This window comes from Amphiura filiformis, chromosome 11, assembly GCF_039555335.1.
Source record: "Amphiura filiformis chromosome 11, Afil_fr2py, whole genome shotgun sequence".
In the NCBI taxonomy this organism is placed as follows: Eukaryota; Metazoa; Echinodermata; class Ophiuroidea; order Amphilepidida; family Amphiuridae; genus Amphiura; species Amphiura filiformis.
Window position 1 is genome coordinate 15,676,473 of NC_092638.1, and position 19,507 is coordinate 15,695,979.

At 37.1% G+C, this 19,507-nt stretch overlaps 2 protein-coding genes across 2 annotated transcripts in view; one reads left to right on the forward strand and one right to left on the reverse strand.

Annotated features, from left to right (window-relative positions):
- The window catches only part of LOC140163509 (neurofibromin-like), a 178,002-nt gene that overhangs the window by 127,607 nt on the left and 30,888 nt on the right, over positions 1-19,507 (forward strand). Inside the window, 9 exon segments of the mRNA XM_072186823.1 lie at positions 5,975-6,067; positions 6,526-6,650; positions 8,553-8,724; positions 8,933-9,079; positions 9,817-9,915; positions 10,568-10,738; positions 12,699-12,822; positions 13,285-13,419; positions 15,619-15,789. Of these exon segments, the coding sequence (XP_072042924.1) occupies positions 5,975-6,067; positions 6,526-6,650; positions 8,553-8,724; positions 8,933-9,079; positions 9,817-9,915; positions 10,568-10,738; positions 12,699-12,822; positions 13,285-13,419; positions 15,619-15,789 (1,237 nt within the window).
- On the reverse strand, positions 631-4,855 carry LOC140163942 (uncharacterized). Its single transcript, XM_072187245.1, has 4 exons — positions 4,235-4,855; positions 3,876-3,954; positions 2,259-2,435; positions 631-1,298 (listed from the first exon to the last, which is right to left on the reverse strand). Exons 1-4 carry the CDS (start codon positions 4,580-4,582, stop codon positions 988-990), a joined length of 915 nt encoding a protein of 304 aa, XP_072043346.1. The 5' UTR covers positions 4,583-4,855; the 3' UTR covers positions 631-987.

Sequence of the window (19,507 nt, forward strand, 5' to 3'; positions counted from 1 at the left end):
CAATTGAAAGAAAAAATGAAAAACCATGCCATATGCCCTCTGACACTGTAGTAAAGACCAGACTCGGCTGGCGCCTCGGTGAGTGGACTTTCGCTGTTGGTGGGTGGGGTAGACCAATATCTATCTGTGGGTAGACAGTGATCTTTACTGCATAGTGGTCCTACTTACTTGTTGGTGAATTATGTAGCTTGCCTATAGTGAAGCTTGCCTTCGGCACGCAAGCTCTGTATATGAACTGCTGGGAGTGGTATTATTTTTTTACAGAATGGTCTAACCAGGCAGGTTTTGGCCTATAGGCCTATACATTTTCTTTACTAATACCAAAGTATAGTCACTTGCTTGGGTTTATTTTACTTGGTGATCACTGGATCTTCTAAGGTACTGCGTTGGGCTCTGATCCAGAGCTAACTCGGATGAAGATCATAAAAAATTAATAAATAATATAATAAAATGATATGATCTATTTATTTATTTAAAAGTTCAAATAAGGTACATTGTTTAATACTACATCATATAAATTATGCCTGTAACATAAGCTCTAAAAACTTAATTTGTCATCGCATTATTACGCTTCAAGAGACAAACCCCCTGGTTTTGATTTAATATGTACACATGTAATATCATAGCACTCAGTTTTGGTTTGTGATGTCTAAATATTGCAATTAAACATTGGTCCTTTCAAATGAGATGAAAAAAACCCGCAAATCTAGTGCAAACAGTCATTATCTTTATAGGATATAGCAAACTTTCCATGGTAGAGATAGGATCCAAGACAAATTACACCTAAATTAAGTGTAAATTCAGGATTGATCTGCTATGGTGTAAAAATATGATTTAACAGTTGATCTGTTAAAGAATTTTATTCTCTAAATTGAAGCATGATTCACCAATTAAGGGGCACCATCTGGATTGAAAGGGCAGTGGCCACTTTGCAGTAGAAATTCCAAAGTTTTCATTTTGGTTGCTGGATGGAGGGGTCACGTGTCCCTATGCCTCTGTTTTACATATCTTCCAAGCCAAACTAGAATCTGTGCCGCGATGTGTAAGCTGAACATAACGAGAATAGGCTGTACTATCCACCATCACTTGTTGCGTCTGGAGACGTGATTTATCGGGTGGGGTGGGTTTTATCAACCAACTGATGCTGCCACTGTCTTGTAATGTGAACTGTATTTCTGGTATCATGGCCGAGGTGATGGTACCAGTACAGTGTAGTGGGTGTTTATCACTGGTACTATTATGTTCTGATGAACAGAAACCATACTCGTTGGGATCGGTTTTGAAATTTATAACCATTTCTGTGAACAGTGAAATAGGGTTGAGAATTAATTTGAAGCATTTTATGGCTGAAAAAATTGTTTGATTGACGTAACATAAAAAAAAAATGGGCAAATAGGTTGGGTTTTTTTAGATATATTGCTATGACATTCATTTGTGTATTAGATTTACTTCAAAGTTGACTAAAACTATTTAAAAAAATTAGGGGTTCATTCATAGGATTTCTGGCATGATCGCTGTTTATGCCCGAAATCCTATGAATGAACCCCGTTCATACATACCCAACATTCTTAGCAATTCAATACAGATGAAAATAATAAGGGTTTACAAGTTTAAATAACATTTCCATACCGTTTTCCTTCATAAATTGGAAGAAAATGAGTAGGCCTACTTCCAGGAGCAGCTCGGCTCATGAGGTCAACGGTCGGGAGCCAACCCGTGGTACGCGTCATCTTTTTGCGCTTCGTGTGAGATGGCGCGGGTACGCAACACTAGCAAATCGTGGAGCGTGTTAATTGGGTTCCAACGCTGCGTGACGCAGCTTGTTTATGCCCTGCGTACTGGTCATAAACGGTATTTATGACCAGCAAAAAAGAGCGCAAATCCAATCAGAAACGTCGTTATATCGTGAGTATGTATGAACAGCTATTAATGTAGAATCTGTCAAAAGCACCAAGTATTCATACAATATATTGAAAAAACTGGGTGGACCTACAAAAACAGAGAGCTTTTGGATTGGATATGAATTGGAATGAAGTATGTAATAACTGTTCTTGCATCATTGAAACTCAGCGTAGGGCCTTTTATTTTAAGGTGTTTCACAGAGCAATTTGCACAAACAAGTTCCAAATGCTTGTGGAACAGTCTGACCCAATTGATTGCGATCACTACTGTGTGGTAAAATTTCCGCATTTTGATCAGAGGCCACTCGGATCCCTGTAAGTCATGACCATTGCCAATGTGTATCATTTACTACTTACTATATGCAATGTATGGTTCATCAATGTCGTTATCTTTCAAGATGTCAACACATGGTAGATTGTTGTTTATGATGTGATCTGCATTAATGATTTGTGTGAAAGTCCAGTGGAAATCGCCATTACCATTAACTTTCATCAATGCTTTGCCACTTGGTGGAGTCCAGAATACGTGGCAGCCTACAAATAAAAATTCAATTCTTAGTGCTGTAAATCAAAATTAACACCCACACAAGCATTTAAGATTCAAACATATAACAACACACCCCACATGTAATCGCCTTCAAACGCGGACGCCATGCAAAGCGATGCGGACTATTCAAACGTGTTCGTCTGAATCCATACTCAATCAACGTACCAAAGACATTTTCCGCCATTTTGTTTGTGTATGGAATTTAACCAAGCAACTGTGGACTGTTTTATCTCACGTACAATAGAGGATGTATTTCGCAAATACATTGGACAATACAATTGCGGTCGTTTGCAGACCCCCTTGAACCAAGGATGGTCCCCCATTACAGAGTCGTCCACTGTTTACATTTGTCCACATTTCCTGGCAAATACCTATGCACAGATATACACAATCATACACCCCACTACATAAGTACTGACAAAGAAGGACATCAATTTAAACCCATCGTGAACTATATCCTATCGTGGATACACAATCAAAGTCAATCACCATGATTCAATCATGTCCTATATCCCCTAAGGGACCGTTCACAAACACTTGTAAGGGGGGGCCTGATGCAAAAATGGGGCCCGGAACATTTTGACCCTCCTAAGGGGGGCCTGAAAAAATAACCACAAATTTTCCTGGAAAAATTGAGTTTATATGCTTTTCTATGGAGTTGACGCATAATTTTCATGTCAAAAAGGGGGGGGCCTGAAATTTTTGAGGTCTGTAAAGGGGGGCCCGGGACAAATGTTCGCGATAAAATTTGTTTGCATCAGGCCCCCCTTACAAGTGTTTGTGAACGGTCCCTAAAGGAGTTCAGCTCTAAAGAATATTTTTACACTATTTACAGCTTCTTGCACCTAATAGTGAACGGAGGACATCCTTGGTTCAGTTTGTGTCCACGGTTGTGATTGAAATATCCAGATGTTCTCATTTGGAGTTCTTACAAATGCTCCTGGTCCACACATACAGCACACACACCCCTGCACATCTTTACGCATACACCCCAGCCGGAACAAGTTGCCATGTTTTTGAATTATAGGCCTTTGAAGATGACATTCCCATAAAAAAATGAAATTTTGGAAATCTTAATATCATGGTATTTGACCTCGGGACTAAGTGGACTATCAAATCCTTGAAAGTAAAAGGAGGTTTATTTAATCAATAAATAAAAATCGAACTATGATAATCCTGTGTTAGGCAGGAAACTAATTGGCCCATTACTCAGAATAGCAATTTGGCAAAAATATCAAGGTATCATTTTTAAAATTATCCATATCTTGAAGAGTATTGATGCTATTTATATAATTTGTGTATTATTTTAAAGCTTATTGTCTAGTGCGTATATTTGTATTCAAATCATGAAATGTCAAAATGCGACTTGTTCCTGGTTTTGTCAGAGCAGGTAAAAATGTATTCAGAACAAAATCACACCAGCCTACCTGATAGAGGGAGTGAACAGTTGTAAGGATAGTCCTCTTCAGTAATATTGGAACATACAGATAATGCATCAGTTGGTCCCTGCAAGAAAAAAATCGTCATTACTTGTTGCCACAAGTTTTCTCCAGGCTATCTGAGTTCTTTCTGCTTATAAAATTGGCCTTCCTTCCATTATTGCAAAGTTTCAGACCAATGTACTGGTATAGATAATGGTGCAAAATAACTGGAGTAGCTGACAGCGCCAAACAAAATAAACAGAAAGGTTTTTTTTTTACATTAATTTTCTGTATGTTGATATTATTTGCAAGACTTCTTAAGATATTTTGAAACCTGAAAAAAGGTTATTTAAGAGTTTACATACCTGTGTTCCTCCAGCAACATCAGAAAGTAGATGGTAGTCAAACTCTGTGCTCTGAACAAGATGACAATGATAACCATTAACATCTTCATCATTCAGTTGACAGGTGCCTGATGCTGATGCATAATTGAATGACAGACACTCATCATTCAACAGGCATTTTGTGGCACATCTGAGGGCACTGATCGAATGGGAGATGTTTTTTATCCAGTGTCCCATCAGGAGTGTGTTTTGTGTAGAGATGATATGAGCTTTGTAGAGTAATCTATTGCCAGGATTGCATGAACACTGTATGGGTGCAGTGAAGGTGATCAGAAAGAAGCAGATTGCGCTAAGACGAGCTGGTTTCATTTTTGTTGTCCATGTAATGCTCTGAGACTAAGTTTTCAAATCAAGAGTGTTTTGTGTAGAGATTACATAAGCTTTGTAGTGTAATCTGTTGCCAGGGTAGCAAGAACTCTGTATGGTTACAGTGAAGGTGATCAGAAAGAAGCACTAAGATGAGCTGGTTTATGATGAGGATTTAGCAGCATGGTGATTTCAGCATCTTTGTTGCCCAAGTTATACTGCACAACAAGCAAACTTTGATTTGTGTGTATGTTATGCTCAGTAGTCACATAACAAGATACGTTTCCAAAATGTTTATCAAGCATGGGCTCCATGGAAACGGTGAATTGTTATTTAAACTGATGCACGTTTCATTGTCGTTAAAGGTGATATATGTAGGCCATACTCAACAGCCACTCCCTCCCTCCCTCCAATGTATCGTACCAGTTGAATTTGTGCCATAATACATTACCCAAATTTTAATTAGGTTAAAAGCTAATGTTCTAACCTTGAATAATTTTCACGATCACTCACTGAAAATGTTGAATTACTTTATAATGTATCTTTTGTGTGGTTCTGGAGTACAAGAATTGCAGCTGAATTAGGATGTTGAATGAAATACTGTAAATATTTTTGACTTTACAGGTAACTTTCCCTGCTTCAAAGTAGCTTTTCTGGGAAAGGGGTATATATTTTTTTATGAAAGTGCTTATTTTTTCCATACCATAACTTTCAGGAGATGTTAATATTTCCATGACTTGATATAACTTCCAAAAGTGCTTATTTTTTCCCATTCCAAACATTAGGGGCTTTTCAAGTTTATACCCCTGGTTTTTTCCCTTCAACAGAAAACAAAAGCCCACAATTGGCCAGCGAAGTGGTTACGTAATTCTCTGGTAACTGGATCACACACCTTTTGGAATTGATAGTACATACTATAGACTTTGTGTTGCGATCATTTTGATCGTGGTGCAGAACTCAAAAGCGTGATCCAGTTGATATGGTGATAATTGGATTACACATAACACCTTGCTGGCGAATTTATATACAAGCACATTTCACCAATGTAATGCAATCAATCTATTGGCCAGCTAGGGACAAAAACATGTATTCTCACCTTTGACCTCAGATGGTAATTTATTCACTCGCCATCTTACTTTCTTTTAGTGTAGCCATATTATTTATTGATCAACATTGTTATTATTTTATGTTTGTTTTTATGTAGAGGAATAAGAACATCAATAAAACACTCAGACAACAAACCAGTGTCTTGGCAGCCGTGTTCTTACCCAAGTGGGTTGTAGGCAATACAAGATATTCATCCTACAGACAGGCTCATAAATAGCATAAATCTGCCTCTAATACTTATGATAGAATATCATTAAAAATAATGATTTTTATTTTTATATTTTTCAGAATGGCACACCATGAACATCTGGAGGAAAACAGACACAATCTGACTCAAGTGTCCAAGAAATTCTTCAGTTCTATTATCAGCTCTGTAGAAAAGTAAGTACTCATTGAAAACAATCTGACTCAAGTGTCCAAGAAATTCTTCAGTTCTATTATCAGTTCTGAAGAAAAGTAAGAGCTCATAGAAAACAGATATATTCAATTGTAGAAACATGTCTTGGAAATTCTTTAATTATATTATTAGTGCTGTAAAAACTCATATAAGTTAGTACTCATATAAAACAAAAAGCAGGTACACACAATCAGGTACATTTAGTGTTCAAGAAAATTTGTTTTTCAGTTTTCAATTCTTTTGTCAGCTCTGTAGAAAAGTAGTAAAAGCAGTATAGTATGATGCAAGTGTTAAAAAGTGACTACTGTTGGTTCTGTAGAAAGTTAGTGATGGACATATGACTGAGGTCTATCTGTATTTTATTTTTTTATTTGTTTGCTTTTGTTTTTTAATTTAAGGTATAGGGAGTATCTAATATGTTTTTGTTCTGATTAAATCTTAGGTTCCCAGCTCAACTTCGTAGTGTGTGTCACTGTCTGTACCAGGTAGTAACTCAACGCTTCCCCCAGAATGCCATTGGAGCAGTGGGTAGCGCCATCTTCCTCAGGTTCATAAATCCGGCCATAGGTAAGATATCCCAGTTAATTATGGATAGGGCCCAGCAATTTGCGCGGATAAAAACAGCAAATGACAGGGCAATTGCTTGGAGAAAAAAGGCCAATTTTATAGGAAATTGCGCAAAAACTACCAATTGCATGAAAACTTGTGCACGGTTTACATCAAGGTTGTCAGATCAACTTTCATGAGCAATATGGCAGAAAGCAAGTAGAAAACCCCTATTTTACTTGGAAAAAGTCAAATTGCACAGACTTTTAAGTCTGTAAAATGTTATGTCATAGAGAGGGGCAAATTGTGTGGGGTTTTGCGTTCCAAACCATTGGGCCCTGCTTTTGGGAAGCAGCTCAATACATAGCTTTTTATCTTCCTCTTGATTATGCATTGGAGTGCATAGTGTGTTGGGGAAAAAACAAAACAGTTGATGTAACCCTATTGTGCTATTCTGTTTGAAGTTATACCCCCTTTGGAAGATTTAAGAAAAGTCTTCCACAGAGGGAGTGTGTTTTTCAAATGGAATTGGCTAGGGTTAATAATTATTTTGAAATCCATACTCCCCCTGTATGTGGCTCTACATATATCTTCCACAACTGTAGTGAGAATTTCAAATGGAAGTTACCCAATTTTCTTATTCTATTTAAAACCCATACTCCCTTTGTTGATGTTGTAATCTAAATTTTTCACAGGGAGAGTGTGGACTTCAAATGGAATTGGGCTATTCCAGATGTATTCCGCACCCCCCCTATGGAAGACACTTCCGGAATTCGGGGCTAAATTGACAGCCGGAATTCACATGTCAGGAAAAACCCATGGAAGACACTGCCGGACTTGTGGTAATATGTCTAATATGGCCAGCCGGAATTCACGTAAATGTAAATGTCTTCCATAGGGTTCCAGCTGGAATTAGAACATTTTTGTTTCCAGCCAGAATTCAAGTAAATGTCTTTCATAGGTTAATCGAGATGGTGATCATAAGTGAAGATTCTGCTGGAATTGGAGCATTTTTGACCATTTTCCAGCCGGAATATTAAGAAATGTGAATGTCTTCCATAGGCACATCATGGCCTTTCACAATCCCCACTCTTCTTTTTTTTCGTTTATTTTAGCAGCGAATTTCACCTAATCTCAATGTCTTCCATACCCTACAGCCGGAATCTTTGCTAAAAATGACTGCTGGAATTCTAGACACATCTCAATTCCAGCTGGAATTGTATTTTTTTTAATGTCTTCCATGGGGGGGTGCGGAATACATCTGGAATAGCCCATTGTCCTTTTTTTGTTTTAAATTTTTTTTTACATTTAACACTATAACACACAATGCTTGTCATTCCGTTAAGGTTCTGTCCCGCATTGACTATGCCAATTCTGTCTGGTATGATGCTCTTGAAGCTGATCTAAAATGGCTGCAAAGTCTCCAAAATAAGGCAGCCAGGTTGGTCTTTGCATGCAGGTGGGATATGTGTTCTTCCAGCCTCTACACTGACTTCCAGTCAAGAAAAGAATCTTCTTCAAAATCACTGTTATATTTATAATAGTATTTCTGGTACAGCTTCAGTGTATTTGACTGTTACCTGTGAGAGCAGACGCAGACTCCATTCCTCAACTGACAAGAAAGAGTCAGTGCTGTTCGTTCTCACACAAAAAATCTGGGGATTGTTCTATCATGGTTGCAGGTCCACAGTTCTTGGGCTTTTGGTCTATATCAGAGAGGCTTTCAAACATCCCCTGAAAACTCATTTGTTCCCAGGTTAATTACTGTTTGCATTATTGTATTTTTGTTTTATGTATTTGGAGCACATATTTTGTCATGTACTGTTTTCTTTTAGAGTGCTCTTAATGCTCATTATTAAATAATAATAATAATGATAATGATATCCAATTAAAATTTATTTTGAATTTCTGAATTCCCTCCAGTATCCCCATATGAGCATGGCATTGTTGATGAGAAGCCAATGGAGAGATGTGGGCGTGGTCTCAAGCTGGTGTCAAAGATCATGCAGAACATCGCTAATCATGTGCACTTCAAGGAGCAACATATGATGTACTTCAATGACTTCTTAACCAAGAATTTCAGTGAAGGAAGAAGGTAAGTAATCCAGGTCCAATTTCTTGAAGCTTGGCTAGTGGTCAGGCTTCCTAAGCCCTACCAATGTGGATCCATTTGATTGATTTATCTTTCTAACTGATGTACGATGTGAAATGTGCTTGATCATACCCCATTTGTGTTTGCAATTCTTTCTTCCTGTCTGACATCTATGATATATCTTGGTTTTGATTTCCCCCTCTATTCGCAGATTCTTCACCGAGATAGCATCAGACAGTCAAATGATAGATAGCATGAGTTTCAGTATGTCTTTCATCTCAGATGCCAATGTATTGGCATTGCATAGATTACTATGGAACCATCAAGAAAAGATGGGCTTATTCCTGTCCAGTAGTAGGTAAGTTGTCTTTCATCTCAGATGCCAATGTATTGGCATTGCATAGATTCCTATGGAACCATCAAGAAAAGATGGGCTTATTCCTGTCCAGTAGTAGGTAAGTTGTCTTTCATCTCAGATGCCCATGTATTGGCATTGCATAGATTCCTATGGAACCATCAAGAAAAGATGGGCTTATTCCTGTCCAGTAGTAGGTAAGTTGTCTTTCATCTCAGATGCCGATGTATTGGCATTGCATAGATTACTATGGAACCATCAAGAAAAGATGGGCTTATTCCTGTCCAGTAGTAGGTAAGTTGTCTTTCATCTCAGATGCCAATGTATTGGCATTGCATAGATTACTATGGAACCATCAAGAAAAGATGGGCTTATTCCTGTCCAGTAGTAGGTAAGTTGTCTTTCATCTCAGATGCCAATGTGTTGGCATTGCATAGATTCCTATGGAACCATCAAGAAAAGATGGGCTTATTCCTGTCCAGTAGTAGGTAAGTTGTCTTTCATCTCAGATGCCGATGTATTGGCATTGCATAGATTACTATGGAACTATCAAGAAAAGATGGGCTTATTCCTGTCCAGTAGTAGGTAAGTTAGCTCATATGCTAATCCATGTAAAGTCCATCGCTCTTCCAAGCAGTTAATATTCAAATAATTTAAATTAAGTCTTTCACATTGATACCCCTAAATTCCTTATTTCATGGTCCATGCCTGAAATGTATTTTATGTTACTTTCTATACAGAGATCATAGAGCTGTTGGTAGGAGACCATTTGATAAGATGATCACATTACTAGCATACATTGGCCCTCCAGAACATCCCAGACTAATGCTGGATTCATCGTAAGTATAAGATGATCACATTAGGCAATAGAACCAAATTAGTTTTGATCTTTTGATCGATGGTCATGCTTGGTCGATCCTTATTGTTTATAAAATCAATTGACTATTGTTAATTGTGATATCATTTTGAATCTTTGCATGTATTGATATTGACCAATACAAATTTACCATTAATGCTGATTAATTAGTTGGTAGTTCATTAATATCAAGCATCGAAGCAGCATCGACGGTCAATCCAGGGATGGAACAAATTTGGCTCTGGTGCCTTGTTCACATACATTGGCCCTCCAGAACATCCCAGACTGATGCTGCATTCATCACTATAGTCTTAGTCTAGTCTAGGAGACTGAAGTGCGATGCCCCGTATCCTATTTCCCAACCCCTAGTGTTTGCTAAAAAGATTATGCACCGAGCAAACGCTTGCACATTTTCAAGGGTTTCTTTTTCAACATCTACTTACATTGTCCAGAAAAAAAATCCTGACCGACCTGACTTAGCAGGTCGATAATAAACAAGTCCTAACCGACCGGACTTTGGTCTGTCCGCCCGCAGAACATGTTGGGTTTTTTTGTTTCCTAAATAGATCTTATCAAATATGCACAAATGCTTTGATAATCTTATTGTTTTCCTCTTTATACTTTGTTATATATAGGAGATGGGGAAGCATGGACCTGACAAGTAGTAACTTTGAGGAGTTGATGGCCAGAAGGAACATCCATAACGAGGAAGACTTCAAACGTCTCAAGAGTCTCAACATCTTCTACCAAGAAGGCACGTCCAAGATGAACAACCCGGTCTTCTACTATGTGGCACGCAAATACAAGTAAGTTGTTAGTAAAAGTAGGTAATGGTGAATCCAACGGACGAGGACACAAAACACATCAAGGATCAATAAATGATACAAGAGGATACCTTGAATAAGAACAACAGGAAAGAAAAAAGCAAGGTACACCAACTTGATGTGGGGAAACAGTAAAATGCAGACTAGACAGTATGCAGGGGGACAAAAAACAGCAAATGTAGGCAGAAGAAGTAGGCAAAGTTCGATAGCCAAATTTTACCTGTTCCAAGGCCCACAGAAGTAAGTGCTGAACCTGCAAAAACAACAAGGATCAATGGTAATACAAAACTGCACTAGAACAAGTGATGAAAATCACTGTGCATATAAACAGACACGCTTAACCAAACATCCAGAGTAGGCACAAAACAGGCAAAGTTCGATGGCCAAAAATTGCCAATTCCAGAGCCCACAAAAGTGTCAGGAAAACAGTACACTGGAAGTGATGAAAATCACTGTGTACATAGCAGTCAAACACAGAACAGACAAAAAAAAGTTGTTAGTGTGTATGAGGATTTTGTGTAGGTATCTAGAATTCATGATGATGATCCATGCATAGCTAGGTGAACAAATTTGATTGTACAGGTGCATTCACTTGTAATCCTCATCATATTGTGAGGCTTTGGTTTGAGTCCCTTCCCATTTAGAACTTTTATTTAATATATATATTTCTTATTTTTAGTAAACGTTGTAAGTAAAGTTGATCTAATTTGACATACTCAGTTGTATTTTGGGAGAGAGAAGGATAGGGGAGAGGGAGGGCGGGAGTAAGCCTGTGATTTTTGGGTAATTTATGTGCCCGGGTACCCTATATGTAATTTACAGGCTGGTACCTGGGGTACAAGTTTCACCAGGGATCAAGTCTAAGTGGAGTGCAAACTTTGCACTTCATTTGTTTTAAATGGACTCCAAACAGTTGTGTGTATGTAGCAATGATATTTATTGAAAGTAAAATGCAAAATATTTAATGAAAACAAGTTAAACAACAACTTTCTTTCTCATTTAACTCTGGCCTTCTGTAATTGGATTCTGTGGCTACTGTAGACCACAGGGACCAGGTTTATCAACTATGGTGCCATTCAACTTTGCAGGCATTAACTTTTCACGCAAACTGGGTCACGACAAAGCTTGTAAATATAAAAATAATATCCTTCGGGTATCAAGCAGCTGGGTATTTGTACCCAGGTATCACAATTTGCGAGTGGGACTTGATTTCCCGGGTATTACTCCCAGGCTTAGGAGGAAGACAAACACAGACACAAAGAAAGAGAGACAGAATACAGAGAAAGTGGAAAACAGTATAGGGGACAAATAGATTGACAGAGTGGTGCACACCAATATCGCCTGGTTAATAATTACATTGTACAGCAGAGACACTAAAATGAATACCTGGGATCGATACATGTGAATGTGCTATGCACGATTTGATATTCAGACGATAAATCTTTGGATACTGGGGTAGAAGATGATGAATATATCCCGCAATTTTTTTATTCTAATGAAGCCATATTTTGATGCTTGCACTTGAGTATATGTGTTGAAAGGATATGATAGTTGTTAGGTTGCGTATTGAGAAAGAACCGTGCGTATTGAGCTCAAAAACTGACAAAAATTCTGATTTTATATGCGCCGAACTATAGCGCAGTGTAGGCCACACTTGGAGGCAGTCTAAAAGCAGATGACCTCATGGTGTATACCATGCTCACTAACATCTACAGAGGTCAGTGACCAGGCTATTGTCAATAGCCTTAGTCGGATGTCCCTCGGCCCATTATGCATCTCAAAACTATTAAACAGTTCGGAACAAAATGGCCATGCATGGCTGTGGATTCAACCTACCATGGCGATTTCTGCCATGAAGATATCGGGGCGATGACACTGTGTGGTGGTATATTGTCAAAGGTATATTTCATTGATTAATAATATTTCAACTATTTTTCACCAGATGTGGTCAAATAGATGTAGACCAACTCATCTACCATGTGAGACTCACATTGAAACCATTTGACAACAAACTGTTTGAAGTGGTCCTGGACTGCACTAACTTTGGTCCTGACAACAGGTTTAGGGTAAGTCAAATATTTCTATATATGTTGAGAAAATCTTACATAAAAGGTAGAACATGCCTTGTGCAACCATCTCCCAGTATGTTAAAGGTTGGCGGTCTGATTTTACTTCATTGAGTTTCTACTTTAGATGAAGACCCTACTTTCGCGTTCTCTCAAAAATTATTATTATGAAGCAAAATTTTTTATCATGATAGCCAGGAGAAAAGTACATGTTTTGTAGTGGCAAAACACCCTGCTACCACATTTTTGTTTGTGCCATCTAAACGTACCATCTCGGGTTTAACATTAAAGCTACGAGGTAAATATTAGCTTTTTTCTGATGCTAAAATCATAATTTTTGATGGGGTAAAGTGGGGAAACGAAGCTGTCAATTGGCTCACATACCTTTAACCTATTATCTATTTAAATTCCAAATAGACATTAACAATACTAATTTTCTGTAACCCTTGTTTTGTCATATAGCAACAACATTTATCGCGATGGATGGTGTTTGCAGACCGTATCTTTCAGAATCTTCACATGGTGTATGTATTCAACTGCAACTCATGGTTAAGAGACTACATCAAGCGTAATGAGAGAATTCTGTCTCCACTCAAGGTAAATTTGTTATGGATGAGACAATGGGCTAATCCATTTATAATCCAAACTCCCCCTGTGGAAGATTTTGGAAATATCTTCCACAGGGGGAGTATGAATTTCAAATGGAATTAGCACATTATGCAGCTCCATTTGAAACTCACTCTCCCTCTGTGGAAGATTCAAGTTGAATGAATCTTTCTCAGAGGGTGTATGAAATTCAAATGGAGCTGCCTGATGTACTAATTCCATTTGAAATTCATGCTCTCCATGTGGAAGATATTTCCAGAATGTTCCACAAGGGAGAGTGGATTTTAAATGGAATAGCCCACTATACAGAGGCTTCCTTGTATATTTTTGTATGATTAATATTGCTATTATTTATATAGTAGTATATTTATTCAAAAACACATTGCAGCAAAGCGGCTTACATGATTTTGACAATTTGATTTCACTAGTATAAAACATCAAGTAACATTAGAAACATTTAGAAATTTGAAAACATTGAATTACGTAAGAATAATTGCACACAAGAAACATTTAAATATTATGAAAAACATCAAAATAATTATTGCACATTTACAAATATTTAAATATACCTAACAAAGATTAGATCATGGGGGTTTACACAGCTGTTAAAAAAGGCTTAATTTGAAGGGGAAAAAATATCAATTCTAAATGTTTACAATAACAAACAAAATTGCTATCATGGAAGAAATTGCACTGAGCAGACTAGCTGCAAAATGAAGTTTGATAAGGCCTATGTAATGAAATTATTAGTTTCCTGTCACCCGCCCGCATCACCTTTTCAATTTGACAAAAAATGTCATTATCTTCATAAAAAAGTCAATTATCAAAAAATTGAGATGGAAATAATCAAAATTGAAACTCTCAAAATGTCTGACATCCCCTGCTGATCATAATCAGCAGTTTTTCTTAGTTGTAGGGTAGAGGATGTGGTAAATAATGGAAATTTAAGGATTACCTCATCATGTTTCTAGTGATTACAAAAATTGCACATTTCTTTTCATTTTAATAAAAACAAATTCAAATCTTTTCTCAATCTGTTGCAAAATGTCTGTAATGATGATCTAAGCATTAATACCGGTTTTGAGATGGTCTTTCATCAACAATATAGGTAATAGCCATATAAATAAAAGTTTTTACAATAATGAAATTTTCCAAAATAATGAATAATGAAATCATGACCTCATATTTCGCTGAAAAAAATGTGACGGGAAAGTAATCATTTCATTTCATTAGCCTAACAGGGGGAACAAGGTGTATTTGAAATGCCAAAAAAACCCTAAAACTGGAATGAGATGCTTTGTATGGTGATTATGGTACTAATTAGTGCGAGTATCCTATTGAAATGTGATCAATATAAAAAAGAAATAAACATTGAGGTATAAAATAACACTATCAATAACAATATTGTATAAAACATGACATGAGGCAGTGATGGCCTATATCATCATCTGAACTCTTTTCAGAATGAATTTTGCATACAGAAAGTAGCTGTTCATCTCTGTGTGATAAGCAATGTTATCGATGAATAATTTCATAATTATTTTCAAGCTGTATAGGGATGCCACTTTCAATTTCCCATTTCTTTTGCTCTGTTTAGCATTTACAAAGTATAAGATAATGTGTTCTCTTGATGATTAGATTTGCAATGCAGAACATTCATAAAGTAATTGAATTTATGCAGTTCCAAAATGCTTGTGGATGATATATGTCAAGACCTATTGTGTGTATGGTTGCAAAACCTGTTAGAAGGCATGTATGGTGACAAAGGGTGGGCCAAGGGGTGTCATGATGGGCCAGGGGTTTGTGTGTGAATTTTATTTATTTTATTTATTTTTCTAATTTTTTGTGAGTTTGAGAACGGCCCTTATTTAACTTCTGTTCAAAAAAATTTTGGTATATATTCAGAGGGGGAAAATAGGGCAAATTATTTTTCCCAAGGTCCTGGCTACGGGGTGATCAGGTTTGGGATGATAGGTCTGTAACAAGTACCTCATGAAAAATAGTTGCCTGTTACTCCCGATATAAATTGTGTAATATTTGGTTTATACTTTGACTTTGGGGATGAGGTTGTAGAGAAATAGTCAAAACTATCATCAGGGAAATCTAGGGTGTTTTTTTTTTTGTAATTGACCAATGATTTGGCATTTTTGGCAGATGAATATTTATGAATTGCAATATTTATTATTTCAGGGGAGCCGCAAGCTGGTCTTTGTGGAGTCTGCCACCAAGCTGTCAGAGTACATAGAGCCTGAACAACAGCATTTACCAAAGTCTACCTTAGCCTTGGATGAAGATCTGAAAGTGTTTGCCAATGCTCTCAAACTGTCTGAGACACACAGGGACACCAAAGTAGCCATCAAGGTGAGATGCTTGGCTCAAAACTTGAGAATTTTCATTCTTTTTGTACAGTTCCAAGAAAAACGAAGATGTCAGTTCACATTTTAGTGATGTTTCCCCACTGTACTAGTGGTTTCTTCAGACTTGCAACCCATCACATCTGACTGCTTCCTTTTATAAGCAACAGGAACTGCCACAGTTGGCTTGGTCTCTCACAGACATTTAGAATCAGCTATCAATCATGTCACCTCTCCTCATTCCATCAATTTGGAGGACTCAAATGTCATTGATAGAAAAGCTGACAAGACCACTCAAAGAAACCATTTGGATCAACTGATAAGGAAAGGACACTCTAAACAAGGATGAGGGAGCCTACACACTAAATGATATCTTTGAGCGACTCATCACACCCTCTACAACAGTTCCTGTTGCATATTAAAAGAAAACAGTCAAATGTGATGGGTTGCCAGTCTGAAGAAACTACAAGTAGTGGTGAAACATCACTAAAATATGAGTAAACTTCATTTGATCTTGGAATTGCACAAAAACAATGGAAATTCTCAATCAAGGTGAGATGTTTGGTTCAAAAGGTGTTGATGTTGTCACTGCTTGGGGTGTTGTTGCTTTGCTTTGTCACTGCATGGATTGTGTTGTTGCTTTGTCAGAAACCCCAACCCTATTTTCAAACCTAGACAAACATAGATATTACACATTTGTATAACACCAGTTCATCAAGACCACAGCACTGCTGTTTGTACAGATACCAAAATCAGAGTTCGTCCAGGTTAGTAACTTAACAGTGCATATCATGTCCTGCGGCGAATTTGCACAGTCCAGGATTTATAAGCTACTCTTTTCTAAGCTGACTGAGCCACATGTATATTTAATTACATATAAATGTAACACTGACCTGAACCAAATGTGCAACGGTATAATTGTACAAACATGTATCTTTGATCCGGTATTTGTCTTGTCTGCTGTTAGTATTTTATTATTAATTGTCTGTATTATTCTTTGCTGTTGTGGAATCGTACACCAAGCCTACACCAGTAACCCTAATCCGTAGCTTAACCTAGTCCAAGATTTTCCACAAACCCTGAAATAAATGTGTTAATGATAATTCTTCCTTATTGTTGTTGCCATTGTTTTTAATGTTTTTGTTGTCATTTTGCTTTCCAGTTGAAATCCATACACTCCCTATGGAAGACATGATATTAATCTCCCACACAGGGGGTGTATATTTCAAATGAAGTCATCCATTTTGGCATCCCCATTTGAAATTCACACTCCCTGTGTGGAAGATTATCTTCCATAGGGGGTGTATGGATTTCAACTGGAATAACCCAATGTTTTTGTCATCATTGATCTCATTAGAGTACTGTGGATTACCAAAGACATTAGACTTAAAAACTGGAATCATGTTTGTGTGTCGCTCACGAAAGGCATAATAATGTACCTCTGGATTATTGTATCATGTGCCCTGCAAACTTTGTTTTTAAATACATGCATGTTTGCATTAATTCTGCCTGCAATGCGTTATGTTGATATCGCGTGCTAAGCTCAACATGCATAAAGCTTTGTGATGCGCAAGCTCAGAGATACTAATTATTGTTTGATTTTATGCTTTTTAAAAAATGAATGCCAGAGGTACATTATATTGCTCTCCATGTGTGAAATCGCAACATGCTGGATTAACCATTAGTGTTATGCATGGTGATTTTCTGTCTCTGGATCTATCTCTGTGGTTACAACCCAGAGGAAACAACATGTTTATACTTTATAGCATGGACGTTTGTTTTAAATTAAATTTCCAATAAACATGAAAACAATTAAAGCATCATTGTTGCATGTATATTACTGTTACTGTGAGTCTGTGTTTTCCAAATCCTTTATTACACCTAAGCTATCTTTACCTTCAATTATGATTTAATTTGCAACACTGATCCACATCCAGTGGCATTGGTGTTGCATGGATATTAATGTTACTGTGAGTCTGTCTTTGTCCAATCCTTTATTACACCTAAGCTATCTTTAACTGTAGTTATGATTTTATTTTTAACACTATCTGATCCACATTTGGGGGCAATGTCGGCAGTTTGGAAAAGTTTGTCTCATAAATATTTAATTACATGTTAAAAAAATTGCTTTGCAATGATCTATGAAAGATGACACTGCTCTGGCACCTTTTCCATTGATTTTGATGAAAATCGTTTTGGACTGGAATGGCTAAAATTGATGAATTTTTGCACTGAATTCCAAAACTGTCCGGGGGTGGGGGCGGGGTAATAGATAGCCCATACACTTTCTGTTGTGTTTTTGGTGCATGTATCAAAGTCAAAATGTCCAACATAGGCTCCAGTGGATCAGATTATGTCACCATTTTCTGTGAAATAAGCTTTATTTTATTTGCATATTTGTGACTTGGTATGTCAAAATCAGGCGGATTTGGGCATGGAATTTTCCATCCTCAAATTTGACCTTTGACCTATCATGTCATATTTGTGACATGATCTAAGAAAATGAGTCCAATGTCAATAATATTATATTTCAAATGTTTTAATCAGTTACCAGACCTTCAAAATGCTACTATGTTGATGTAAACCCCATGAACATTAGGGTGACCAAGTTATAGGCAAATATATCAGTTACTAAAAGTAGTAAAAAAACAAAAGAAATTTAGTACCTTTTTGCCAATAACTCAAAATCACCATTAGTGACATTAAGACTCATTTCCTTTGATCGCGTCACATGGTTATATTTCCTAGCTCATTTGAGTTGCTTTTCTTATTTTGTTTTGGCATGCTTGACAACCCTCCCTTGTTATCCAACTTTCAGAGTCATACCGACGTCCCTAAGACCAAGGCTGTGCTTAAGGTGGGTAGGGGTTAAAGGTCATCTAAAGGTCATTGATTTCAATCCATGCATCTGTATCCATTAAACAAAGTGAAGAAACAAAAGAAATTGTGTCACTTTAGTGACATTTTGATTTTGTATATTTTGCATCTTGCCTTTCATCATTCAAAAGCGATCAATCATGTTAACCCCCTGGACACTACTGGTCATCTAACAGCATTTCTGATTGGTTGAAAACTTGAAATGCTCATTTCAATTGCCAGTTATGACTAGGCTTTAAACTTTTTATGGTCAAACTTGCATTTGAAGATAATTTTATTAATACTCTCCTTGATTGGTTCAAAATTGGACACAGTATTCTTTTTGGCCAATCGGTAGGTAGTTCTCATGGGGTTAAAACAGCGTTGACAAAAGGTTATGGTACATTAACTAAAATGCTTACTTTAATAGAAAAACAAAATGGCAATTTCTGAGCAACCTTCATAAATACACACACCAGTGTTTCAATATTGAGATAAAAAACAAATTCATTATACCAGTAGAGGATTTATGGGGTCACCCCACAAATACATTGGTGAATATGTTACTGTGTAAAATGGCAGCCATACAGCTGCAATTTTCTCAGCTATAGGGATTGGTTGCTTCAAATGTACACTTCTTTAAAGACCAAGATCAAGGTAGTCATAATAGATGAAAAAAAAGTATATGGTCAAGGCTAAAATATTGCGATTCAACCCGTTGAATAGGAGCGATGTTTTGTAATTGCCCAAACCTGAATTCTATGTTACTTTATTATAGAGCAAATTTGTATCCCTAAAAAGCCTCCCAATTTTCCCGAAAATGTGGTGCTGTGCTATCATATCGCACAACGTTGCTGTGAAAATCCCAA